Below are 27,119 nucleotides of genomic sequence, written 5' to 3' on the forward strand. Positions count from 1 at the left end.
GATGTTATCTTAACGCTCTCTAACCCCTTAACATCTCTACGGGTAGTCAATGAGATACTTGACCAATACTCCTCGATATCGTATTATAAGCTAAATATTAGTAAGACCAACGTACTTCCTATTAAATGTACCAGATAGTTTGCAACAAGACTTAAGTGAACGCCATCCCTTTAATTGGGCTGCTGAATCAATAAGATATTTAGGAGTTGAGTTGACTAGTTCATTGTCTGACATGTTTCCCCTCAACTTTAAAAAATAGAGGGCTGAATTACAAGAAGACTACTCTAAGTACAACAAAGCACAGCTCTCGTGGATAGCAAAAATTAATACAGTTGAGATGCTAATACTTCCAAAAATTCTATATGTATACCAGTGAAAATCTCTAGAACATGTATCAAACAATTGCAAAATGACATGCTCAGTTTCATTTGGGGAGGCACTCACTCTAGGGTTAATAAAAATGTGCTATACCCTTCTCTTCGCAAAGGAGGCCTAGGGGTTCCAGACTTATACAGTTATTACTTGGCCAACTTGTTAGATCAGGCTATGGAGTGGTGGTCCCCAACTTCACCCCATAAGTGGCTTAGTATTGAAGAGAACTATGCCAGAAGGAGACCCCTGAAGTCACTACTGGCAGCTTATTTGTTAAAGCCTTTCATTTTTTCCTTGCCTTTAAGCACAATGCAAGCCTCCATATTTGCATGGGCACATGTATTCAAGTCAAACACCTTTTCCCTTGGAGAAGAAACATTTTCCTATTTCGGCCATAGAGTACCACATTCCTACACTTCAAATCACAAACTGGCTGAATTGTGGGATAGATACATTGGGGAGCCTATTTGAACAATCCACCCTAAAGCCTTTTGAGACACTGCATTCTATATATAATATACCTAACTCTCTCTTTTACCAATACTTGCAGATCCGCCATTTTCTTTCCCCCCTCAAATTGGATGCAGCAGAGAATGAGCGTGACACAATCAGTAGGCTACTCACAGCAGACACCTTCCCCCCTTCCAGCCTCTCATTTTGGTATTCATATTTGTTATCAGCAGGTAAAGAATGTAAAAAACCCTTTATGTCTAGGTGGGAGGCTGAAATGGGGAAAGAATTCCCATTAGAAAAATGGACAGACGCTATGTACTGGTCCATGAAATGTTCAAAATGTATAAATCACACAGAGCAGAACAGGAAAATTCAATTGAGGTGGTATTTGACGCCAAATAGGCTGGCACATACTATCCCGAGCTATTCTCCACTGTGTTGGAGGGGATGTGGTCAAATAGGCTCTCCGTATCATATGTGGTGGGCATGTCCTACACTGACTTGTTTTTGGGCTTCAGTTTCGGGGGTCTTAGAAAAGATAACTGGGATTAAAGGAATACTAAACCCGGAGCTAGCAATTCTGAGAATAGGCTTGGCGGAAATTCCCTGGGATAGTAGAGGTATAGTAGCACATATCCTTTCTGCATCAAAAAAAGTGATTGCTCGCCAATGGAAAGGATTGACGCCCCCACTAATTAGTGAGGTCTTCCAATTGGTTAACTACCATATGCAATGTGAATTTACCTTCACCTCTTCGATGAAAGATAGAATAGCAATGCATAACTCATGGTTACTCTGGTTATCTAGCCCATATACAAACCCACTCCCATATTGCCTTCTATAACTAGAATGCTCTGGAGGAATCTAACTAGTTGTCAGCAAAGGCTATATTTGCACTAGTACACTACCAATGTTTGTTGCATAAGACTACTGGAATTTGTAAATTGCAATTGTTTAGCACATTTTGCTTATGGTCAATGTAACATTCTCAATTGACCAAAACTTTGTATTCCTGTATGGAACCCTTTTATTATTTATTTCTTTTCCTTTATGTCTACTATGTCTATTTTGTTAAACTTACTTGAGAACAAAATTCTTATTTCAATAAAAACTTTATTACTGGAAAAAAAAAAATAATCAAGGGAAGCTTCTCCAAGGGGCCACTCCCTACACCTGGAGAAAAAAAGATTCAGTCATAAGAAGTGGCAAGCATTCTTTACAGTAAGGACTGTGAATCTCTGGATTGCTTGCCACAGGAGCTGGTCACAGCAAATACAGTAGATGGCTTCAAAAAAGGTTTAGATGACTTTTGAATTTAAAATATCATTGAGGCTTATGACAATGTATAGACATCTTGTTCTACACACCCCTTCCCTTTGGCCCAAACCTTTTTTAAAAGGAAGATTGACATTGATCCAGGGATTTGTTCCTTGGATTGAGATAGCAGGATTACAGGTTGGACTTGATGGACTTTTGTCTTTTTCCAATCTTAAGTATGTAACTAATCTACTGTTCAAAGAAGTCTGACCAGAAGTGGTCTTCAGGGCAAAATTACAGTAAAAAAAAAAAAAAAAAAAAAAAAAAAAAAAAAAAACCATGCCAAGTTTCCACATAGAAGGTTATACACAAAAATATAGAGTCTGTCTTAAGAGACAGAAAGATTTCAGCAAGTCTACATCCACACAAGATGTTCTCCAATATGTTTGGGACAATTTCCCCCAAAGAGCTGGTTTTGAAGGTAAAGGGTAGTCAGACCAAATATTGATTTGATTTAGATTTCTTGTTTGTCCATTCACTTTGCATTTTGTTAATTGATAGAAATAACCTGTTAATTCTATTTCTGAAAGGTTTCTTACTTGGCAGCAGGTTTTCCACACACTTTTGCATAGTACAATATATCAGTTTCTTTTACTATTTTTGTTAAATCTTTTTAAAAACAATTTTTGACATTTTTAGTCCTCTTAGGAGACTTGAACCTGCAATTTTTTGATTTCATGTACTATATACTGTAATACTTTGTATCACAGTGCATGTAATAGTAGGTGGGACAGATGGCCCCTAGCTGCTACGCCACTTAACCAGAAACCCGGATTTGAATTCACTGGGTCCTGATTAGAGGACAGTGGGAGCCCCCCTACTATTAATTGTTCCGATTCTGCAGTTGCTGTCAGAATCAGAATTATCTCTGAACCTAGCAGTGAGAGCTAGGCGCTAGCTGCAAACAATGACGCGGGCAGAGCTCCTGAACCTGTGCCATTACCATGATGTACTATTACCCACTAGAGGATTAACTACTAGAGCTCTGTGCCATAATACTTCACAGAGCAGGAAAGTAAAATAAATAAAAATAATTTTTTAAAGCTTACTTAATCGCTTCAGTTGACTCTTCAGAATAAGCTGTTATGTGGGTATATTTTTGCATTTCACACCAGTTTTCTCCTGTCTAGGCTCCATCTCTAATCATCAGTTTTGCCTGAGCCCCATCCAATCATCTGTTCTTATAACAGCCTGAATTCTACAAGGTGCTGTTAACATTCCTTACAGATTCTGGCCTCTGGTGACATAAAAGCAACACACAGCTGCTGAATATTTGCCACTTGTGGATTAATGCTGTAAACCTGCTACTAGATGCCAAACGTGCCTTACTGCATAGAGGACTGTGCAAGCTAGTCACCCGAGTCTGCATGTTCCTCACCTGGCAACCCGAAGAGCCAAGCAGAGCTGATGGCAACTGAAAGAACACAGTGCCTAGTACTTCTGCCTCTCAATTCTAGACAGATACACTTTAAGGCTGCATTCACACGTCCGTGTGTGTGGATCCGCAAAAAACGGACATCGGCGATGTGCATTCCGCATTTTGCGGTCCGCACATCGCCAGCACTTAATAGAAAATGCCTATTCTTGTCCGCAAATGCGGACAAGAATAGGACATGTTCTATATTTTTCGGGAATGGAAATGCGGACCCGGAAGTGCGGATCCGCAATTCCAGGTCCCATAGAAATGAATGGGTCCGCAATTCCGTTCCGCAAAAAGCGGAACGAAAATGCGGACGTGTGAATGGAGCCTAAAGGTGTTGAGCAGTGTCACGATATTGATGTCCTGTCTTCAGAATAGGTCATCAATACCTGATCAGCAGCTCCGGCGTCAATATCACTCAGTACCCAAAATGATTAGCTGATCAAATGTTCATCCCATTCACTTGAACGGGAGAAGAAGCTGTTATTACCATTGCTACAATCTACACTGACCAAAAATATAAATGCAACACTTTCAGTTTTGCTCCCATTTTGCATGAGCTGAACTCAAAGATCTGAAACATTTTCTACATACACAAAAGACCCATTACTCTCAAATATTGTTCACAAATCTGTCTAAATCTGTGTTAGTGAGCACTTCTCCTTTGCCGAGATAATCCATCCCACCTCACAGGTGTGGCATATCAAGATTAGACAGCATGAATATTGCACAGGTGGAATGATATGCCACACGTTATATTAAGTCGATATATCCAGTACATTTATTTCCTGGAAAGTTGTTGGTAGGAATGTGGGACCCATTCTAGAGGAGTTACTGTGAGGAGGGAAGAGTTTCTATTGTGGTATTATAAAAAAAATGTCTCGGAATACAGTGTGTTAGTGTCTTACAGTTGATATTTGAATGGTGTTGGTTCAGTCTTCTCTCAGGGTATGGGTAGTCCTGCCTACATATTGTAACTTACATGGGCACTGGAGTACATAAATTACATTTCGAGTTCCACAATTCATTGAGTGTTTAAGGACAAATTTTTGATCAGAGGCGGGAATGTTTATATCTTTTCTGTATTGGGTGATTATATTGCAGCATTTACACCTTTTCAATCTACATTTGAAAGCCCCTTTTTCTTCCTGGTTAATGGTGTTTGTGTGGGGCAGTTTTTTGCCTTTGCAGGCTTGAGGACAGGAGGGTGCAATGATGTTTTTCAAAGTTTGTGCCCTTCTAAAGGTTATGGATGGGAAAGGGGGGCAATACACTTTTCAGGATGGGATCTTTCAAAAGTATCCCCCAATGTTTTGTTAATATCTGCCTGATCATTGCATGTTTGGCATTATATCTGGTGAGGAGATTAAGTTGAGGGTCTTTTAAATTATCGGTTTCATTTGATCTTGGTTTCAGAGCCCCTTTTTGTTCCAATTTTATGGTTCATTGTATGGACTCGTTGACAAGTGTTTTGGGATAGCCTTTCTCCCTAAAGCGGTCTCTAAGAATATATGACGTTTTTGTTTCATAGTATGGTTGTCGGAGCAGTTTTTTTCTTATTCTTTTCATCTGGCTGAACGGAATGTTTTTCTTCCACTTTGAATGGTGACAGCTATTGTAGTCTAGATAACTGTTCGCATCCACTTTTTTAAAATGTGTTTTTGTGATTATTTTGTCAGATATTGAGGTCAGATGCATATCAAGGAAGATGGCTTCATTGGGGTTATACTCAAGGCTGAAGGTTAGACCCAATTAGTTGGTATTGAGGTTTTCAATAAAGGATGTCAGTTCCTCCACATTACCCTCCCAAATTAATATGATGTCGTCGATGTAACGGCAAAATAATTTTATGTTCGAATGGGTGAGTAAACCATAGCGTTCTTCAAAAAATCCCATGAAGAGATTAGCATACGATGGGGCGAATTTGGTGCCCATTGCAGTCCCCCTATTCTGAATATAAAAAACCCTGTTGAAGGTGAAGTAGTTATGAGGTAAGAAAAATATCTATTGCACTCAGAATGAATTCTTTTTGAGAATCTGGCATGGTGGGATCGGTTCCAAGGAAGTGTTCAAATGCCCAATTCGTGTTGGATGTTACTATACAGGGAAGTGACATCTAGGGTGACCCAAAAGTATTCACTGTGCCATTCAAATGAGTCTAATAGGTTAATCAAGTGGGCGGTATCTTTCAGGTAGGATGGTAGCAGTTGAACATACTTCTGGTGGAATCTGTCAACATAGGCCGAAAGATTTAATGTGAGGGAATCGATACCGGATATAATGGGTCTCCCGGGGGGATTAACAAGGGATTTATGTATTTTGGGTAGAAAGTAGAAATGTGCTATTAAAGGGTGAAGTGTGGAGAGAAATTGTTTTTCTTTTTTGTTAATTACCCCCGATGTAAAGCCAGAATCTACTAGTTCAGTCAGGGATTTTCTTAAAAGGGCCTGTAGGGTCGTTGTCGAGGACCCTATAATATTCAAGGTCTGATAAAATCCTATTAGATTCGGCTAGGTAATAGTCATGGTCCATAATGACAATTCCATCGCCTTTATCAGCATTTTTTATGACTATTTCCTTATTGTTTTAAGATTATTAAGAGCTTTTTTCTCACAAGGACTGAGATTACTGAGTTTAGAGGAGGTTTTTCCACGATCTGGAGCGAGATGTGCCTTGAAATTATCGAGTACCATATTATAGTAACTCTCAAGGTGGGGGCCCCCTACTTTCTAGGGGATAAAATGTGGATTTGATTTTTAGATTGGACGGTATGGGATTGTCTATTGAAGAAGTTATGTTCATGCCATGGTCTTCCTTAATTTCAAGTAGAGTATTGATTGCTCTTTTGAGCGTCTCGTTGTTAATGTGTACCGTGGAAGTGCCTGCTTTATGTGGGTTGGCAAAGGGTGAGTTCTTTTATGGTAAAATGACGTTTTAGGGTGAGTCTACGGATGTATTGGTTCAGATTGACAAAAAGTTCAAAGGGATCAGGTTCGTTAGTTGGGCAAAAGGAAAGGCCTTTACTAAGTAGTTTTATTTCATCTGGATTAAAATTATATTTGGAAAGATTGAATATACCTTTTACCCTTTCTTCTCTTTTGAAGAGATATTTAAATTTCTACTGTGCACATGATTTGATTGGGTAAGAGTTGGGGAAGAAAGTATCTCTGTCTCGATTGCTACTTTTGAACTAGGCCTCAGTGACACAGCATTTTTGTATTGACTAGAAGTCTCTTTCTTGATTCCTTCCTATGAGGCTCATATTGATAACCTCAAAGGAATGAGCAGAAAAAGGGACTTGCAGTCTACACATAAGAGGCTAGAAGAGTCAGGGAGCTTGAAAGTCCATCACATGTTTCAGTGGAGGAGTTCCTATCTCCAGAAAAAAGCCACTGGTAGGCACTACTATTTACATAATGTAACTTAAAGGGGTTGTCTCATCTCATACATTGGGGGCATATTGCTAGGATATGCACCAAATGTCTGATAGGTGCGGGTTCCACCACTGGGACCCGCACCTAAATTTAGAATGGAGGCAGCAAAGTGAAGGAGGGCACACTGCAAATGCGCGGCCACCCTCGGCTATTTTTGGAAGTCCCCTAGAAATGAATGGCAAGCGCGGTCACCGCGCCTTTCACTTCTACAGGGCAGAAATCCAGAGTATGTTAATATAACCCTTCCCGACTTCAGAAGCAGCAGGCAACATAGCCGCCAGGTTTCTGCTAATCACAGGCATTTAACGCCTCAGATGTCGTGGTCAACTGTGAAGGCTTTCCCCAGGTGCCATTATTTTTCTTATGGTAGCATCAGTCCCTCTGAAGGATAAGAGGCTACCAAAGCAGAAGTTGCTGTGAAGCCCTGGCAAACATATTGAATTTCCCATAGGCTTGTATTAGAACTAGCACTTTAGATAAAGAGATACCAGTGTTTGCTATTGATTCCTCCCCTCTCTCACAAGAGTCTGACTCATATCGTTCATGACATTAAGTTAAGGCTACTTTCACACTAGCGTCGGGGCTCCGCTTGTGAGCTCCGTTTGAAGGGTCTCACAAGCGGCCCCCGAACGCATCCGTACTGCCCTAATGCATTCTCAGTGGACGCGGATCCGCTCAGAATGCCTCAGTCTGGCAGCGTTCAGCCTCCGCTCAGCAAGCTGCTTGCAGCGTTCGGGTGTCCGCCTGGCCGTGCGGAGGCAAACGGATCCGTCCAGACTTACAATGTAAGTCAATGGGGACGGATCCGTTTGAATTTGACACTATATGGCTCAATTTTCAAACAGATCCGTCCCCCATTGACTTTCAATGTAAAGTCTGGACGGATCCGTCTGAAGCTACTTTCACACTTAGAATTTTTTCTACAATATAATGCAGACGGATCCGTTCTGAACGGATCCCAAGTCTGCATTATATGAGCGGATCTGTCTGGGCAGACCCCAGACGGATCCGCTCTGAACGCTAGTGTGAAAGTAGCCTAAGGGTGGATGATTCACATGTTGAGTCCATTTCTTGTTTTGTTATGAAGGGCTTGCCTGCTCCGATGGTTCTGGGTTTACCGTGGTTGATAAAGCATAACCCTACTATTGACTGGCAAACAAGACAAATCAGTAGCTGGAGAGAATTTTGTTCGGACAACTGTCTTGGATTCACCTTGAGGTTTCCGCTCAGGTCACTTGCCTGCTCTATCATTTACACTTCACAGATGATAGTCTGTAATACTACTTACCTAAAAGGATATGCAAAGCTGGCTTCAATACTTTTGTTGTCTGTCATATTAGGTAAGCAGGACACATTTAAACTGGTCTGTCCACTGTATCCACCACATGTAGCAAATGAGAAGATGGAAAAGAACTAGAGAAGAAGATAAAATCTTTTATCATCATGTGACATATTAGATGAAACTGTGCTTTCTCTTGTATATGTATTTTTTATGTTTAGATCAAGCAATTTATCTGGTTACCATATTAAAGTGGTTTTCAAGCGAGTACATAAAAAAAAAACAAAAAAAAAAACACAGGTCAGAAAGCATTAAAAAAAAAAGCAGCATTACTGCCCTCCACTGATCCCCACCAATCCCACACCAACACTAGCCCAGTCCCCGCTGTTCTACACTTCCTGTTCCAGTCGATACACCAGAAATACTAGAAAAGGACCACTGCCTCTGCCTGAGGCGGATCACCGCCAAGGCCACGGAATGGCTGTGCAGGCCGCTTCTGGCATTTCCAGAATGTTGAGCCAGGAAAGTAGTGGCAACCGGAACAACAATAGATCCGTGAAGGTGAATAATTATTATTTTTAACCCAATCTTGGCATTTTGTATTTTGATTCACTCACAAGTAAACCTCTTAAGGGTCCATTCACACATCCGCAAAATGAATGCGTTCTGCAACGTTGCGGAACGGATCCGGACCCATAAATTTTTTTAATGGGGCCGCAAAAGATGCGGACAGCACACAGTGTGATGTCCGCATCCGCAATTCCGTTCCGCGGCTTCGAACTTCAGGTCCGCGGCGACTCTGCAAAAAAATTGAACGAGTCCTATTCTTGTCCGCAATAGCGGACGAGAATAGGCATTTTCTATTATAGGGTCGGTCATGTGCACATGGCCGGTGTCAGTGTTTTGCGGATCCACAAAACACTTAAGGACGTGTGAATGGACAAGTAGCATTATGAGCAAGGTCCACAATCAGATTTACATCCAGTTTATATTTGTGGCTCTAGATTTGCATAGTAACTGATTTTGTGGTCAGGAGTCTAGAACGTTGGATGGAAATCCATGACAGATTAGTGACAGCAGTCATCATTTTGCCCACATTTACTAGGCCTGCAGATATGATGAACGCAGACAGGCTATGTAGCCCTGCACCAGATTTATCACAGGGGCTCAGGCTGGAGCAGGGATAGACACTTTTCTCTGACTCTGTACCAACTGTTGGTTGGATCACTTGGAGACTGTTTTTACGCCAGAATTGTGATGAGGTTTTGGTGCAAAATAGTGCATCTTGGCCACTCACCCCTTCCTGTAAAGCCTTGCCCTTTGTCGAGCACGTCAGAAAAAGGTGTGGAAACCCTAGAGCAGGCATGCTCAACCTGCGGCCCTCCAGCTGTTATAAAACTACAACTCCCACAATGCCCTGCTGTAGGCTGTTTGGGCATGCTGGGAGTTGTAGTTTTGCAACAGCTGGAGGGCCGCAGGTTGAGCATGCCTGCCCTAGAGGCTTAAAGGGGTTGTGCCACATGCACAAGACAGGGGGATGAAGCACTGGTGGCCACTGTTATACAGTGCTCACACGTGCGCATCACCACTCCATGCTCATGGGGGCAGTTCACCACTTGTAGACCCTCGTTCTCATGATTGCTCATGTCCCAGACCTCCTGTTATGTGGAAAGGGGTTAAGTGTTATTAGTGGCACAACCCCTTTAAACTGGTTAAAGGGGTTTTCTGGTTAAGTAAAGTTATCCCCTATTCACTAACACCTCTGTTTATTTTGTGAGGCTGCATGGGTATGGGGTCCACAAAGTAGATCCCCCACCGATCTAACAGTGATCCCTGCAATCCTTCAGTGGTGGTCGTGCTTGCACACTATAGAAAAAAGCACCTACCTATGTGCGCTCCCACGGTACCGGCCACCAGAAAGGCTGACACTTTTTCCTATAGTGTACAAGCACAACCACCACTGATAGATTGCAGGGTGGTCGTAACCCCTGGAAACGAGCAGTGTATAATGTGATAGAAAAATGAATAAATCCAGCAAAGGAGGCAATATGGACAATCACAATACATTAGTAAGTGGCTTGTAGTAACTTTCTCTACATGGTAAATGCATCTTGTTGAAGTTTGACAGCCCCTTTAACTGTTTTGATGGGGGCTGTGTACTTAGTAGCAGCAGTGCAGAGTATTACAGGTTTATACTGTTCACTGGGCACCCTGCACCACCGCTACCAAGTAGACAGCTCCATGAAAACAACCAAAAGGCTGCAGCACTCGCTCCAATCCCGCAGCCCCTTCAACAGCGGATCGGCAGGGGTGTTAAGGATCTGCCCCCCACTGATCTAATAGTGACCACATGCCATCACTGTCTTGTATTGAGAGAACCCCTTTAACTGAGCGGGATCAGTGGCCAGTATGAGCAGATCTGCCCGCTGACATATCCCTGTGCACCCAGAGCACATGCTGGCACTGAGCCCAGGCATTAAAGGGTTAGAAGCTGGAGGTCCTGCAGGACAACCCCACCTCTGGAGCCGGTGACAGCCGCTCCGCCCACACAACAGGTCAGCCAAGCCAGCGCCCCGGCCGCACGGTGTGAGCGGGATCCAGCAGTCGGGCCCTAGGTCATTGTATGCACTTGGGAGCCCCTGATGGACTTGCTCTCATACTCACCCACTCCAGCACCTTGATGAAACCCAGAGGCTCCTTTAAGGGACTGAAGTTGAGCTGCAGGCCCGACATTTTCTGTGGGGAGAGTGCGGGTTACAGCAGGGCTTCCGGAACACGGGCGGGTCTGACGGCCTCCCTTCCTACCTGAGTCAGCTACGTCAGGTCCGCACCTCCTCGGGGAGGGGAAAGCGCAGAGAGAAGTCATGACTATGCACCATCCCCGCCCTGCTGCTGTACGTCACCGCGCCGGCGTGCCGGGTGACAGAGAGGGAACGTCTACGGTCGCTGCGATTATCGCCCCTGACCAGTCACAGAGGCGACAAGCCCGAGCAGCTGAACTAGGGGGCGTGGCCTGAGCCCCGCCCACCGTCACATGCTCCTAAGCGGTAACAGCTGTCTCTTCCTGTCAGCCGCTGAGCAACACATGACAATCAGGCGACATCCCCATCCCCAGCAGCATGTGCGTCCACCGCCAAGAGGGCTGCCAGCTTCTTAGGCTACTTTCACACTGGCGTTTTGGCTTTCCGTTTGTGAGATTCGTTCAGGGCTCTCACAAGCGGTCCAAAACGGATCAGTTTTGCCCTAATGCATTCTGAATGGAAATGGATCCGCTCAGAATGCATCAGTTTGCCTCCGTTCTTTCTCCATTCTGCCCTGGAGGCGGACACCAAAATGGTGCTTGCAGCGTTTTGTTGTCCGTCTGACGAAACTGAGCCAAACGGATCTGTCCTGACACACAATGTAAGTCAATGGGGACAGATCAGTTTTCTCTGACACCATATGGCACAATAGAAAACGAATCCATCCTCCATTGACTTTCAATGGTGTTCAAGACGGATCCGTTTTGGCTATGTTAGGCCTCTTTCACACTTGCGTTGTTGGGATCCGGCGTGCACTTCCGTTGCCGGAGGTGCCCGCCGGATCCGGAAAAACGCAAGTGTACTGAAAGCATTTGAAGACGGAGCCGTCTTCAAAATGCGTTCAGTGTTACTATGGCACCCAGGACGCTATTAAAGTCCTGGTTGCCATAGGGGGAGCGGTATACTTACAGTCCGTGCGGCTCCCCGGGCGCTCCAGAATGACGTCAGAGCGCCCCATGCGCATGGATGACGTGATCCATGCGATCACGAGATCCATGCGCGTGGGGCGCCCTGACGTCACTCTGGAGCGCCCGGGGAGCCGCACGGACGGTAAGTATACTGCTCCCCCGCTCCCCACTACACTTTACCATGGCTGCCAGGACTTTAGCGTCCCGGCAGCCATGGTAACCACTCTGAAAAAGCTAAATGTCGGGTCCGGCAATGCGCCGAAACGACGTTTAGCTTAAGGCCGGATCAATGCCTTTCAATGGGCATTAATTCCGGATCCGGCCTTGCGTCAAGTCTTCAGGATTTTTGGCCGGAGCAAAAAGCGCAGCATGCTGCGGTATTTTCTTCGGCCAAAAAACGTTCCGTTCCGGAACTGAAGACATCCTGATGCATCCTGAACGGATTTCTCTCCATTCAGAATGCATTAGGATAAAACTGATCAGGATTCTTCCGGCATAGAGCCCCGACGACGGAACTCTATGCCGGAAGAAAAGAACGCAGGTGTGAAAGAGCCCTTAAAGATAATACAAACGGATCCGTTCTGAATGGATGCAGACATTTGTATTATCTGAACGGATGCAGACGGTTGTATTATCTGAACGGATCCGCACCAAACGTGAGTGTGAAAGTAGCCTTAAAGGGGTTCTGCACTTTCATTTAACTGATGATCTATTCTCTGGATAGATCATCAGCTTCTGATCGGCGGGGGTCCGACACCCGGGACCCCCGCCGATCAGCTGTTTGAGAAGGCAGCGGCGCTGTCGGCCGAGTGACGTCACGACTAGAATCAACTGGCGTGGGCGCGGCGGCTAAGCTCTGTTCACTTAAATGGAGCTTAGCCCCGCCCACACTAGTTGGATACTGCTGGAGCGCCGCTGCCTTCTGAAACAGCTGATCGGCGGGGGTCCCAGGTGTCGGACCCCCGCCGATCAGAAGCTGATGATCTATGCAGAGGATAGATCATCAGTTAAATGAAAGTGCAGAACCCCTTTAAATGTCCCCCAGAGGTCTTGTATGACCTTATGGGGGACGCAAAGTGTAAAATAAAAAATAAAAAAATTAAGTGTTTGTTAAAGGGATATTACTTATTGAAATTTATGCCAATCTCAATAATTAATATTCATAAATAGGCGTGAGTCGTCTAGTGATGCCTCCACCTATTTATGCCTAAGGGCTCTTTCACACCTGCGTTCTTGTCTTCCGGCATAGAGTTCCGTCGTCGGGGCTCTATGCCGGAAGAATCCTGATCAGTTTTATCCTAATGCATTCTGAATGGAGAGAAATCCGTTCAGGATGCATCAGGATGTCTTCAGTTCCGGAACGGAACGTTTTTTGGCCGGAGAAAATACCGCAGCATGCTGCGCTTTTTGCTCCGGCCAAAAATCCTGAAGACTTGCCGCAAGGCCGGATCCGGGATCAATGCCCATTGAAAAGCATTGATCCGGATCCGGCCTTAAGCTAAACGTCGTTTCGGCGCATTGCCGGACCCGACATTTAGCTTTTTCAGAGTGGTTACCATGGCTGCCGGGACGCTAAAGTCCTGACAGCCATGGTAAGTGTAGCGGGGAGCGGGGGAGCAGTGTACTTACCGTCCGTGCGGCTCCCCGGGCGCTCCAGAGTGACGTCAGGGCGCCCCAAGCGCATGGATCACGTGATCACATGGATCACGTCATCCATGCGCATGGGGCGCTCTGACGTCATTCTGGAGCGCCCGGGGAGCCGCTCGGACTGTAAGTATACCGCTCCCCCGCTCCCCACTACTACTATGGCAACCAGGACTTTAATAGCGTCCTGGGTGCCATAGTAACACTGAAAGCATTTGGAAGACGGTTCCGTCTTCAAATGCTTTCAGTACACTTGCGTTGTTACGGATCCGGCAGGCACCTCCGGCAACGGAAGTGCATGCCGGATCCCAACAACGCAAGTGTGAAAGAGGCCTAAATTATACAAATCACTACTGATTACCTTACTCTACACTGAACTGCCTGCGGCTATTGCTGCGGCGCCTTACTACTACAAAAGACTACACACTGTGCTTAAATAAAAGGGTATTTATTAACACACTATCCGTCACAGTCCAATATTTGCTTATAATTATTTATATCTATATCAATGGAATAGATATATATATTTATAGCAACACAGCAATATAAGTAGACAAACACACTAATACGGTCCTAACTAACACAGTCCCAAGTCCTCCCCAGGATCTAACTACAATTACAATAATACACTTACATTCACACAAATATCAGTAACCCACCCACCTGGCTACTCACTGTCCCTACAGGGTACAAGGGGTTAAACACAATTGTGGCACTGCAGGGGTCAATACTTGCAGGCCAGGGTACACAGGGTTGTAGCTGGATAGCAAGGATTGATGCTCTGCAGGGACAGGGCAATGCAGGGGTTAATGCTCTGCAGGGACTTGCAGAGCAGGGGAACAGGGCACTGAAGGGGTTAATGCTCTGCAGGGACTTGCAGGGCAGAGACTGCAGGGGTGGCAGGGCAGGGGAACAGAGCACTGAAGGGGTTAATGCTCTGAAGGGACTTGTAGGGCAGAGACTGCAGGGGTGTCAGGGCAGAGCAGGGGAACAGGGCACTGAAGGGGTTAACACTCTGCAGGGCAGGCAATGCAGAGGTTAAGGACATGGGCAGAAGGGGTTATGGGGGCAGTGCTACTTAGCCCTCCAGGGTTCAGGACTCAGCACACTGCTGGATCCTCCCTCCTTTCTGTGCTCTTTACTGGAGCAGCTCGACTGCTCGGTCTTCCCCTCCTGCTCTCCTCTGGGCTGGTGGAGATCTTGCTTCTAACACAGCGCAGCCTGTCAGTGCTGCCAGCGCTCTCCTTCTGATCGGGGTTAGGGAGTGCGGGGGTAGACTGTGCGCAGTGCATCGCTGCCTGCGCTCTCTGCTATGGCGGAAGGTAGAGTTTGTTGGAGCGCCGGATGCGCTCTCCTTCAGGGGGGGTGCCGGGGGTCCTGCGTCTGAGCGCCGGATGCGCTCTCCTTCAGGGGGGGGTCCCGATCTGCAGAGCGCAGTGCCGCTAGGGTATTTAAACCCCGCGGCGCTCGCTCCCGTTTTCCCGCCCTGCAGACGTGCGCACGCACGCCTGCAGCCAGGTCCATGTGGGCTGGCGCGGTGATATGACATCACCGCACCAGCCCACGCTCCCAGGCAGGGGGATCCATTGATCCTCCCGCCTGTGGAGATATCGCACATCTCTGGCGCTGTAATTACAGCGCCGGAGGTGAGCGGCACACAGGGGCATGGGAACTCTTTGTTCTCATGTCCCTGTTAGGCATACCATCTCCGGCGCTGCTGGTGACAAAGGGCAGAGGATCTTTATTGATCATCTGTCCTTTAACCACCTCCGGACCGCCTAACGCAGATTCGCGTTCCGGAGGTGGCAGCGCTGCGCACAGTCACGCATATACGCGGCATCTCGCGAGACGCGAGATTTCGCTCAAAGCCGGCCCGCGCATGCGCATCGCGGGCCGGCAAAAGTTAAAGAACAAGTTTGTCACCAGCCTGCCAGCAACGATCATTGGCTGGCAGGCTGGCGATTTTCAAAAAATCCAATCACAAGTCATATAACAGATCATATTAGTAAATATGATCTGTTATATGGCTTGTCTGCTCCTCTGCTGGTCCTTTTCGTCGGTTGGATCCAGCAGAGGAGCAGACTGAACTGTGAGTACACCAAACACTACACCTTAGCCCCAGATCACCCCCCTGCACCCCAATTAACCCTTTGATCGCCCCTGTCAATCACTAGTGAAAGGAAAAAAAGTGATCAGTGTAAACTGTCACTTTTTTTTTTTCACTGGTATTGGCTGTTAGGTTTTAGGGATAGTTTAGGCCCCTTGGTTAGGTAGTTTAGCGTGAGTTAGCGCCCAGCCCACCGCACCGCAGTCACTTATTCGCTGTTTAGCGTATCGCTAATCAGCATTTGTACTTTTATAGTATCTGTAAGTGATCAAAACGGATCACGGTCAGATCTATAATAGTATTAGTGTCACCTTAGCTCGCCCTCCACCCAAAACGCAGTGTTTGCCCGATCAGGCCTGATCGGTCGCCCACACGTGCGTTCACCCACGCCCGCCCCACCGCAGTGACAAAAAATATATATTTTTTTGATCACTGCACATTCATTTTACACGCACTGCGGCGATAAAAAAATCAGTTTTGATATTTTTTATCAACCGCAGCGGCCTCCGGTACTTCGCTAGCCTCCCCTTTGTAAGACAGGCTTGCTTTTTTTCTTGGGTAGTCTCAGGGAATACCCCTAAATTTAGTAGTCCAAAATGTCAAACAGGGGGTATTCTTCTGAAGAGGCCTACAGGATTCTGACCCAGTCGGATGAGGAGTGGGAACCCTCATCTGACGAATCTAGCGGGTCAGAATATGAACCTGTGGAAAGCAGTGGCTCTCTGACCCAAAGTTCGGACGAGGAGGTGGAGGTCCCTGATAGCACCAGGCGTACCAGGCCCCGTGTCGCTAGACCACAGGTTATGCAGGATCCGCTTCAAGAGCAGCAGAGTGGGGCTGTCGCTGCCGGATCACGTGGTGAGGCATACACCAGCAGCGCAGCCCTCCCTGGACCTAGTACCAGCACTGCCGTACAACATGGTGACGTGGCGAGCACCAGAAGGGCAGTTGAAGCTGGTACGGTGGCACGTGCAATAGTTACCCCGTCGCAGCCACCGCAAAGGCAGGCCCGTAGAGCCCCTAGAATCCCTGAGGTGCTGACAAACCCTGATTGGCAGTCACCAACTTCAGCCGCACCATTAGTTCCCCCTTTCACCGCCCAGTCTGGAGTTCGGGTTGAGACGGCTCAAATCGGTTCGGCCCTGGGATTTTTTGAGCTGTTCTTGACTGCGGAGCTCTTGGACTTAGTCGTGGCAGAGACAAACCGGTATGCCACACAATTTATATCCGCCAACCCGGGAAGCTTTTATGCCCAGTCTTTCCGGTGGAAACCAGTCCAAGTTTCCGAACTTAAAATTTTTTTGGGCCTTCTCCTCAACATGGGTCTAACTAAAAAGCATGAATTGCGGTCATATTGGTCCACAAACCCAATTCATCACATGCCCATGTTCTCTGCTGCTATGTCCAGGGCACGATTTGAGGCCATCCTCCGTTTCCTGCATTTTAGCGACAACACCACCTCCCGTCCCAGAGGCCACCCAGCTTTTGACCGGCTCCACAAAATTCGGCCCCTCATAGACCATTTCAACTAGAAATTTGCAGATTTGTATACCCCCGAGCAAAACATCTGCGTAGACGAGTCCCTAATACATTTTACCGGGCGCCTTGGCTTCAAACAATACATCCCAAGCAAGCGTGCCCGGTATAGGGGCAAATTGTATAAGCTCTGTGAAAGGGCCACAGGCTATACCCACAAATTTCGGATCTATGAGGGAAAAGATCAGACCCTGGAGCCGGTCGGTTGCCCTGACTACCTGGGGAGCAGTGGGAAGACAGTCTGGGACTTGGTGTCACCCTTATTCGGCAAGGGGTACCATCTTTATGTGGACAATTTTTACACAAGTGTGGCCCTCTTTAGGCATTTGTTTCTAGAACGGATTTGCGCCTGTGGCACCGCGCGAACTAGTCGCGTGGGCTTCCCCCAACGGCTCGTTACCACCCTGTCACGGAACCATGAACCAGACGTACAACAAGGGATAAGTGAAAATAAGAAGGCTTTATTGAAAATAAAGCTGTAAAGCAAAAGTCCAAACGGATGGCGAAACCGAAGCAGAGTCTTTGCGAAGCCAGAGGTCAGGAACCAGAAGGGTAGTCAGACGAAGCCAGGATCAGGAACCAGCAGGGTAGTCGGACGAAACCAGGATCAGGAACCAGCAGGGTAGTCGGACGAAACCAGGATCAGGAACCAGAAGCAGCAGCAGTCTAGAAGCATGTGAACACAGGAGGACCAAGCAAGGAACTGAAGCCACAGACCTCCTATATATATGAGCTGGGCATCCAGCTCCTCCCAGTGGGAAGGAGGAGCCGCAGGGTGGGAGGCTACAAGAAACCCAGAAACCAAGATGGCCGCCAGCACATGTCAAACGAAGGAGAACAGCAAGAAGGTAAGACCATGACAGTACCTCCCCCTCAAGGGCCCCTCCTCCGCGGAGTAAAGAACGGTTTCTGAGGGAAGCGTGCGTGGAAGGCTCGGAGCAAGGCAGGAGCATGGACATCTGCGGAGGGAACCCAGGAACGCTCCTCTGGACCATAACCACGCCAATGGACCAAAAACTGCACCCGACCGCGGACCAGGCGTGAGTCCAGGATATTGCTCACCTCATACTCCTCACGATTACCCACTTGGACCGGGCGAGGCCGAGGAACCGAGGAAGTGAAACGATTACACACCAGTGGCTCCAACAGGGAGACATGAAACACGTTGGAGATCCGCATGCCAGGAGGAAGCGCAAGGGCATAGGCTACCGGGTTTACCCTGCGAAGCACTCGGAAGGGACCAACAAAGCGAGGCGCCAGCTTGGGAGTGGGCACTCGAAGGTTGAGGTTGCGGGTGAACAACCATACACGGTCTCCGACCTGGTAGGAAGGAGCAGGCGCTCGTCTGCGATCAGCCTGGAGTCTCTGGCGCTGCGCAGAGACCTCAAGGGACTTCTGGATCAGTACCCAAGAAGCACGTAGGACGGAAAGGTGATTCTCCACAGCCGGAATCTCCTGGGGAGAGAATACCTCCGGTAACACGGCAGGTTGGAACCCATAATTGGCCATGAAGGGAGACGTCCCAGAGGAAGAGTTCACCGCCGTGTTCCTGGCAAACTCAGCCCAAGGCAGGAGGTCAACCCAATTGTCTTGGTGATCGGAGACATAGCAACGAAGGAATTGCTCCAAGGCCTGATTGGATCGTTCTGCGGCCCCATTGGACTGAGGGTGGTAGGCAGAGGAGAAGGAGAGATGAATCCCCAACTGGGAGCAAAAGGCGCGCCAGAACCTGGACACAAACTGACTCCCCCGATCCGACACAATCTCCTTGGGCAAACCGTGCAACCGGAAGACCTCCCTGGCAAAGATCGTGGCCAACTCTTGTGCAGAGGGTAACTTCTTGAGAGGAACACAGTGGCACATTTTGGAAAACCGATCCACAATCATGAGAATGACCGTATGGCCTCGGGATGCAGGGAGGTCCACAATGAAATCCATCCCCAGGTGTGACCATGGGCGCTCCCCGGTGGCTATGGGTTGCAGAAGGCCCAACGGAAGATGCCGAGGGGACTTACTCTGGGCACAAACGGAGCATGCCGCTACATATGCGGCGATGTCGGAACGTAGGGAAGGCCACCAGAACAGACGTGAAACAGCCCAGGACAGCTGATTCTTTCCAGGATGCCCCGCGGTCTTGGAGTTATGGTAGGTTCGCAACAACCGAGTGCGCAACTCCTCAGGCACAAAACATCTGCCGTTGGGTCTCCCAGAAGGAGCACCAGATTGAGCCGCCAAAATCTGCTCACCCAGGGGAGAGGTCAGGCTGGTGCGAATGGCGGCCAAGATCTGATTCGGAGGTATGACCGAAGTCGGAATCGACTCCTCCCTGGACAGCTCGGAGTACTGCCGTGATAAGGCATCCGCCCTGATGTTCTTGGAACCGGGTAGGTAGGAGACCACGTAATTAAAACGTGACAAGAACAGAGCCTATCTGGCCTGACGTGGTGTCAATCTCTTGGCCTCAGAAAGGTAGGTCAGATTCTTGTGGTCCGTCAGGATGAGGACCGGAACCACCGAACCCTTTGAGCAAGTGCCTCCATTCTTTAAGGGCCTGCACGATGGCCAATAACTCCCTGTCACCAATCTGATAGTTGCACTCCGCGGAAGACAGTTTCCGGGAGTAAAACCCACAAGGAAGCAGAGGACCCTCTGGTGTTCTACGCTGAGACAGAAGGGCGCCTACTCCCGTCTCAGACGCGTCCACCTCGAGGACAAAGGGCAACCCAGGGTTGGGATGCGACAGAATCGGAGCCGACACAAAGGCGGACTTTAGAGCCTCAAAAGCTCGGATGGCCTCGAGCGGCCAGACCTGGGAATTACTGCCCTTCCTGGTCAGATCCGTGAGAGGCTTGGCTAGCATGGAAAAGTCCCTGATGAACTTCCGATAATAATTGGCGAAGCCCAAAAAGCGCTGCAGGGAACGAAGACCACTAGGCTGGGGCCACTGTAAGACAGCCGAAACCTTCTCAGGATCCATGGAGAACCCCTCAGCGGAAATGATGTAACCTAAGAAGGTTACCTGGGATCGGTGAAATTCGCATTTCTCAAGCTTACCGAACAGCTTGTTCTCTCGTAACCGTTGCAACACTCGTCTGACATCCAGAATGTGGGCCTCCATGGATTCAGAATATACCAAGATGTCATCCAAATAGACCACCACACACTGCTGCAACAGGTCACGGAAAACATCGTTGATGAATTCCTGAAAGACTGCGGGCGCATTGCACAACCCAAAGGGCATAAGCAAGGATTCATAATGACCGGTCCTGGTGTTAAACACGGTCTTCCACTCATCGCCCGCCTTGATCCTTACCAGGTTATATGCCGCCCTCAGGTCGAGTTTGGTAAAGACCGTGGCCCCTTTAAGGCGATCGAACAGCTCGGAAATCAAGGGTATCGGGTAAGCGTTCTTGATCGTGATGCGATTGAGACCCCTGTAATCGATGCAAGGCCTCAACTCACCGCCCTTCTTTTTCACAAAGAAAAATCCAGCCCCTGCCGGGGACGAGGATTTGCGAATGTGTCCGCGTGAAAGCGCCTCCCTCACGTACTCCTCCATGGCCTCATTCTCCGCTACCGACAGTGGATAGACTTTGCCACGAGGAGGAACGGCACCAGATTGTAACTCTATGGCACAATCGTATGGGCGGTGCGGAGGTAGGGCAACCGCGCGCACCTTATCGAATACATCCCGGTACTCCTCGTATTCAGGAGGCAACAGAGAGTCCGAGGAAGTACACAGCAACTTGACAGACCCATGGATGCAACTAGCCCCACACTGCGGTGACCACGAGAGGATCTCGGCCGATCTCCAATCGAAAGTCGGATTATGCTTCCGGAGCCAGGGGTACCCCAAGACCACCGAGTAGTGTGGAGACGAAATAACCTGGAGGCAGACCGACTCTCTGTGAACGGCACCAATGGCTATCCCCACTGGAAGGGTCTCATGAGTCACGTGTGGCGGCAGAAGGGGTCTGCCGTCTATCGCCTCAAGAGCCAGTGGGGAACCTCGAGCCTGCAGAGGAATGGAATTGGCGGCAGCGAACACATTATCAATGAACAAACCACCAGCACCAGAGTCCACCAACGCCTGGGTCGTCACCGAGCCCCCGACCCAGGAGAGGACAACAGTGATCAGTGGTTTGTCAACACGAGAAACCGGGGACGAGGAGACTCCACCCAAGATCTGCCCCCGACAGGATCTCAGGTGCGAGCGTTTCCCGGACGGTTCGGACATGCCAACCGAAAATGCCCACCGAGACCACAGTACATGCATCGGCCCTCGCGTCTCCGGAGTACCCTCTCCCCCTCGGACAGGCGAGCAAACCCCAGCTGCATGGGTTCACCCCCAGACAAGTCATCCCCAGGAGGCGTGGGAGGAGAGGGAGGCACGGGTGGGACAGCAAACGTAGGCGCCAATCTGTTAGAAAACCTCCGCAGGCTCTCCTTAAAGGAAGGTCTCTCCCTGAGTCTGGTGTCAATCAAAATCAGGAAAGAAATAAGAGACTCGAGCTCCACTGGTAGGTCCTTAGCTGCAACCTCATCCTTCAAGGCATCCGAGAGACCATGAGAGAAAGCAGCGACCAGAGCCTCATTATTCCAGCCCACCTCTGCTGCCAGGGTACGAAACTCAATGGCGTATTCAGCTACGGATCGTGAACCCTGTCTGATGGACATAAGGAGCTTCGCGGCAGAGGCAGCACGAGCCGGCACATCGAATACCTTCCGAAGAGAAGCAACAAAACCGGAAAACTCGGCAACCACCGGATTGTTGTTCTCCCATAAAGGGCTGGCCCAGGCCAAGGCCTTGTCCGAGAGCAGCGAGATCAAGAAGCCCACCTTTGATCTCTCAGTGGGAAAGGCATGTGGCAGCAACTCGAAATAAATGCCCACCTGGTTAAGGAAACCTCGGCACTGAGTTGGCTCTCCCCCAATGCGCTGTGGAAGAGGGGCAGAACCGGTCATACCCTGAAACACCGCAGGTGCAACAACAGGTGTCGGGGTAGACTCTGGCGCAACAACCGGAGCGGCAGTAGGAGCGGGCCCAGGAGCGACAACCGACCCATCGGCAACGGGAGCGAAATGAGCCGTGCGTTCAAGCAGGGTTTGCAACGCCACAGCGAACCGGCCCAACAGGTGATCCTGCTGATCAAGTCTGGCAACCAGCGTGGGTAGCGAGGATGGCCCTGTACCGTCAGAATTCATGGCTTGGTCCTAATGTCACGGAACCATGAACCAGACGTACAACAAGGGATAAGTGAAAATAAGAAGGCTTTATTGAAAATAAAGCTGTAAAGCAAAAGTCCAAACGGATGGCGAAACCGAAGCAGAGTCTTTGCGAAGCCAGAGGTCAGGAACCAGAAGGGTAGTCAGACGAAGCCAGGATCAGGAACCAGCAGGGTAGTCGGACGAAACCAGGATCAGGAACCAGCAGGGTAGTCGGACGAAACCAGGATCAGGAACCAGAAGCAGCAGCAGTCTAGAAGCATGTGAACACAGGAGGACCAAGCAAGGAACTGAAGCCACAGACCTCCTATATATATGAGCTGGGCATCCAGCTTCTCCCAGTGGGAAGGAGGAGCCGCAGGGTGGGAGGCTACAAGAAACCCAGAAACCAAGATGGCCACCAGCACATGTCAAACGAAGGAGAACAGCAAGAAGGTAAGACCATGACACACCCGTCTTGCAAGGGGGGAGAGGGGTGCCTTGTGTAACGAAGAACTGCTCGCGGTGAAATAGAGAGACAACCGTGACGTTTATATGCTCTCCTCCATTCACGCAGACACGACAATCCAAATTGAGCGAGCAACCCGTGTCATTGAAAAGCCCCTCTGTGTCCACGACTATAATGCGCTCATGGGAGGGGTGGACTTCAATGACCAGATGTTGTCTCCGTATTTAGTTTCCCGCAGAACCAGACGCTGGTATAAGAAGGTGTCTGTATATTTAATTCAATTGGCGCTGTATAATAGTTTTGTTCTCTACAGTAAGGCTGGGAGAACAGGATCCTTCCTCAAATTCCAGGAAGAGATCATCGAGAACCTCCTGTATCCAGGAGGTTCCGTGGCCCCATCCACCAGTGTAGTTAGCCGTCTACACGAGCGACATTTCCCCAGTGTCGTTCCTGGTACCTCAACCCAACCGTCACCCCGAAAAAGATGTCGTGTCTGTAGCAGGAGTGGAATAAGGCGTGACACCCGCTATTTCTGTCCTGACCACCCTGCCCTATGCTTTGGTGAGTGTTTCTGGAGGATAGCATAGGGATTGCATCTCACAGGACAGGCACACAGGGCTATTAGGGCCCTTTTACTCACAGCTGCTGCAAACCTCTCCTTTCACCTGGGATAAAGTGCATAACGTACTTCGCCACATCTTTGGGCGATTTGCGCTTTGCACATTGTCCCATGGGGAAGGAGAGGTTTGTTCTATAAAGGTAAAAAAAACTAAACAAAAAAAAAAATACCGGTAAGTAAAAAAGTTAACGTTCAGTTAAAAAAGTTAAAAAAAGTTTAATATGTTCTGTTCAAAAGTTAATAAATTTATTGCGTTGCGGCCTGGTTTTTTCTTTTTTGTTTTGTTTTTTTTACCTTCCAGGTGGACCAACCGATCGACTAGCTGCAGCACTGATGTGCATTCGGACAGAAGCATTGCGCTGCTGTCAGATTACACGCAAGTCGGTGTATGCGGCGCTGCAAGACGAGATTTCTCCTCTGCAGTAAAAGATACGTTTGCCGAGGCATATGAGCTGAGGAGGTGGCGGTGTTCATATACTTTGGCAAACACTTTGTATATATAAAAAAAAAAATCCCGGCAATGATTTATTCATCCACATCGATTGATGTGAATGGAGAAATCTGGTTTGCCAGGGCATACGAGCTAAGTGGGTATGGATGTTGGGCGGAGCTCCTATGTCCTGGCAGACGCCTTTCCCCTCCTTTTTCTTTTTTTGGCAGAGATTTTTTCATCCACATTGATCGATGCGAATGAAGAAATCTGTGCCGTTCATTTTTTTCTTTCAGCCCAGAGGCTGAACGGAAAAAAAAAATCTCATTACCTGTATGCTCAATATAAGGAGAATAGCAGAAACTCTTAATGCTGGGCATACATGTAATGATTGCGGAGACCCTCAAATGCCAGGGCAGTACAAACACCCCACAAATAACACCATTTTGGAAAGAAGACACCCCAAGGTATTCGCTGAGGGGCATATTGAGTCCATGAAAGATTGAAATTTTTGTCCCAAGTTAGCGGAAAGGGAGACTTTGTGAGAAAAAAATCAAAAAAATCAATTTCCGCTAACTTTTTCTATGAACTCGCCATGCCCCTCATTGAATACCTTGGGGTGTCTTCTTTCCAAAATGGGGTCACATGTGGGGTATTTATACTGCCCTGGCATTTTAGGGGCCCCAAAGCGTGAGAAGAAGTCTGGTATCCAAATGTCTAAAAATGCCCTCCTAAAAGGAATTTGGGCACCTTTGCCCACCTAGGCTGCAAAAAAGTGTCACACATGTGGTATCTCCGTATTCAGGAGAAGTTAGGGAATGTGTTTTGGGGTGTCATTTTACATATACCCATGCTGGGTGAGATAAATATCTTGGTCAAATGCCAACTTTGTATAAAAAAATGGGAAAAGTTGTCTTTTGCCAAGATATTTCTCTCACCCAGCATGTGTATATGTAAAATGACACCACAAAACACATTCCCCAACTTCTCCTGAATACGGAGATACCACATGTGTGACACTTTTTTGCAGCCTAGGTGGGCAAAGGGGCCCACATTCCAAAGAGCACCTTTCGGATTTCACAGGTCATTTACCTACTTACCACACATTAGGGCCCCTGGAAAATGCCAGGGCAGTTTAACTACCCCACAAGTGACCCCATTTTGGAAAGAAGACACCCCAAGGTATTCCGTGAGGGGCATGGCAAGTTCCTAGAATTTTTTATTTTTTGTCACAAGTTAGTGGAAAATTATGATTTTTTTTTTTTTCATACAAAGTCTCATATTCCACTAACTTGTGACAAAAAATAAAAACTTCCATGAACTCACTATGCCCATCAGCGAATACCTTGGGGTCTCTTCTTTCCAAAATGGGGTCACTTGTGGGGTAGTTATACTGCCCTGGCATTCTAGGGGCCCAAATGTGTGGTAAGGAGTTTGATATCAAATTCTGTAAAAAATGACCAGTGAAATCCGAAAGGTGCTCTTTGGAATATGGGCCCCTTTGCCCACCTAGGCTGCAAAAAAGTGTCACACATCTGGTATCTCCGTATTCAGGAGAAGTTGGGGAATGTGTTTTGGGGTGTCATTTTACATATACCCATGCTGGGTGAGAGAAATATCTTGGCAAAAGACAACTTTTCCAATTTTTTTATACAAAGTTGGCATTTGACCAAGATATTTAAACGGACATAATTATGAATAAACGGTGAAAGTAGTGTAGGTCAGAAGTGTAAAAAGTGGCCTGGTCTTTCAGGGTGTTTAAGCCCTAGGGGCTGAGGTGGTTAAAGAGGCCGAAACTGGACATAATTATGTCCAGTTGTCGGTCTCTCCCCACCCAGCAGGCACATTCCAGAGGGGGGGGGGCCTCCATGGGAGCTTCTGGGCACAGTTTAACTGTACATATATACTTATAGATGCTTGGGGCACATCCATATATATATATATATATATATATATATATACATATATATAAAACAGGGGGTCTGAATGGGCAGCAATAAGCCCACCTACAATATATTATATACATAGAGATGTATGCTGACAAGGGGGCATACATACATCTCTATGTATACACCTACCACCTGGACTGGCCCATGCAAAAGGGCCAATATATATGCATATATGTAAGGGCATATATACATAAATATTTAAATCCAACACTTCCCTCAACAGTGTTAAAATGAAAAAAAGGTTTCACATGTAAAAAAAATAATAATTCCCCAAGTAAAGAATAATTAAAAAATAATAATTAGAAAAAAAATAATAAAATAGACATATTTGGTATTGCCGCATCCGTGACGGTCGGCTCTATAAATATATCACATGATCCACCCAGTCTGATAAACAGTATAAAAAAAACAAAAAAAAAGCTATTTTTGTCACCTTACATCACAAAAAGTGCAACACCAAGTGATTAAAAAGGCCGTATGTGCCACAAAATGGTACCAATAAAACAGTCACCCCATCCCGCAAAAAATTATCCCCATCATAAGAAAATCGCTCAAAAATAAAAAAAGATAGCTCTCAGAACATAATTTGTTTGTTTCAAAAATGCTATTATTGTGTTAAAGTGAAATAAAAAAAAAAAGTATACATATTGGATATCGCCACATCCGTAACAACCAGCTCTATAAAAATATCACATCATCTAACCCCTCAGGTGAACACCGTAAAAAAATAAAATAAAACAAAACTTACATCACATAAAGTGCAACACCAAGCGATCAAAAAGGTGTATGCCCCCCAAAATAGTACCAATCAAACTGTCACCTCATCCCGCAAAAAATGAGTTCCTAACTAAGACAATCGGTCAAAAAATAAAAAAGCTATGGCTCTCAGACTATGGAGACACTAAAACTATTGTGTAAAACTTAAATAAATAAGAAAAAGTATACATATTAGGTATCGCCACGTCCGTAATGATCTGCTCTATAAAAATGTCACATGGTCTAACCCCTCAGGCGAATGCTGTAAAAATAAATTAATAAAAACTGTACTTAAACAACCAATTTTTTGGTCACCTTGCCCCATAAAGTGTTATAATGAACGATTGAAAAATCATATGTACCCAAAAATGGTACTGTCACAGGGCACCGGCTTCGCACTTCTTCCCCTCAGCACCGCCG

The 27,119-nt window shown here is 47.3% G+C and overlaps 1 protein-coding gene across 2 annotated transcripts in view; it reads right to left on the reverse strand.

The window, feature by feature from the left end:
- SYPL1 (synaptophysin like 1) overlaps window positions 1-11,235 on the reverse strand; it is a 38,265-nt gene extending 27,030 nt beyond the window's left edge. Inside the window, exons 1-3 of one of the 2 annotated variants that reach the window (XM_040412741.1) lie at window positions 11,081-11,235; window positions 10,940-11,011; window positions 8,285-8,409 (exon numbers count right to left, since the gene is read on the reverse strand). In XM_040412741.1, coding sequence (XP_040268675.1) covers window positions 8,285-8,409; window positions 10,940-11,008 — 194 coding nt within the window. In that variant the 5' untranslated portion in view covers window positions 11,009-11,011; window positions 11,081-11,235. The other variant, XR_005774935.1, reaches the window with a different exon arrangement.
- Between the last annotated feature and the right edge of the window lie 15,884 nt (window positions 11,236-27,119).

The sequence above is a fragment of the Bufo bufo genome, chromosome 1 (genome assembly GCF_905171765.1).
Source record: "Bufo bufo chromosome 1, aBufBuf1.1, whole genome shotgun sequence".
Classification (NCBI taxonomy): domain Eukaryota; kingdom Metazoa; phylum Chordata; class Amphibia; order Anura; family Bufonidae; genus Bufo; species Bufo bufo.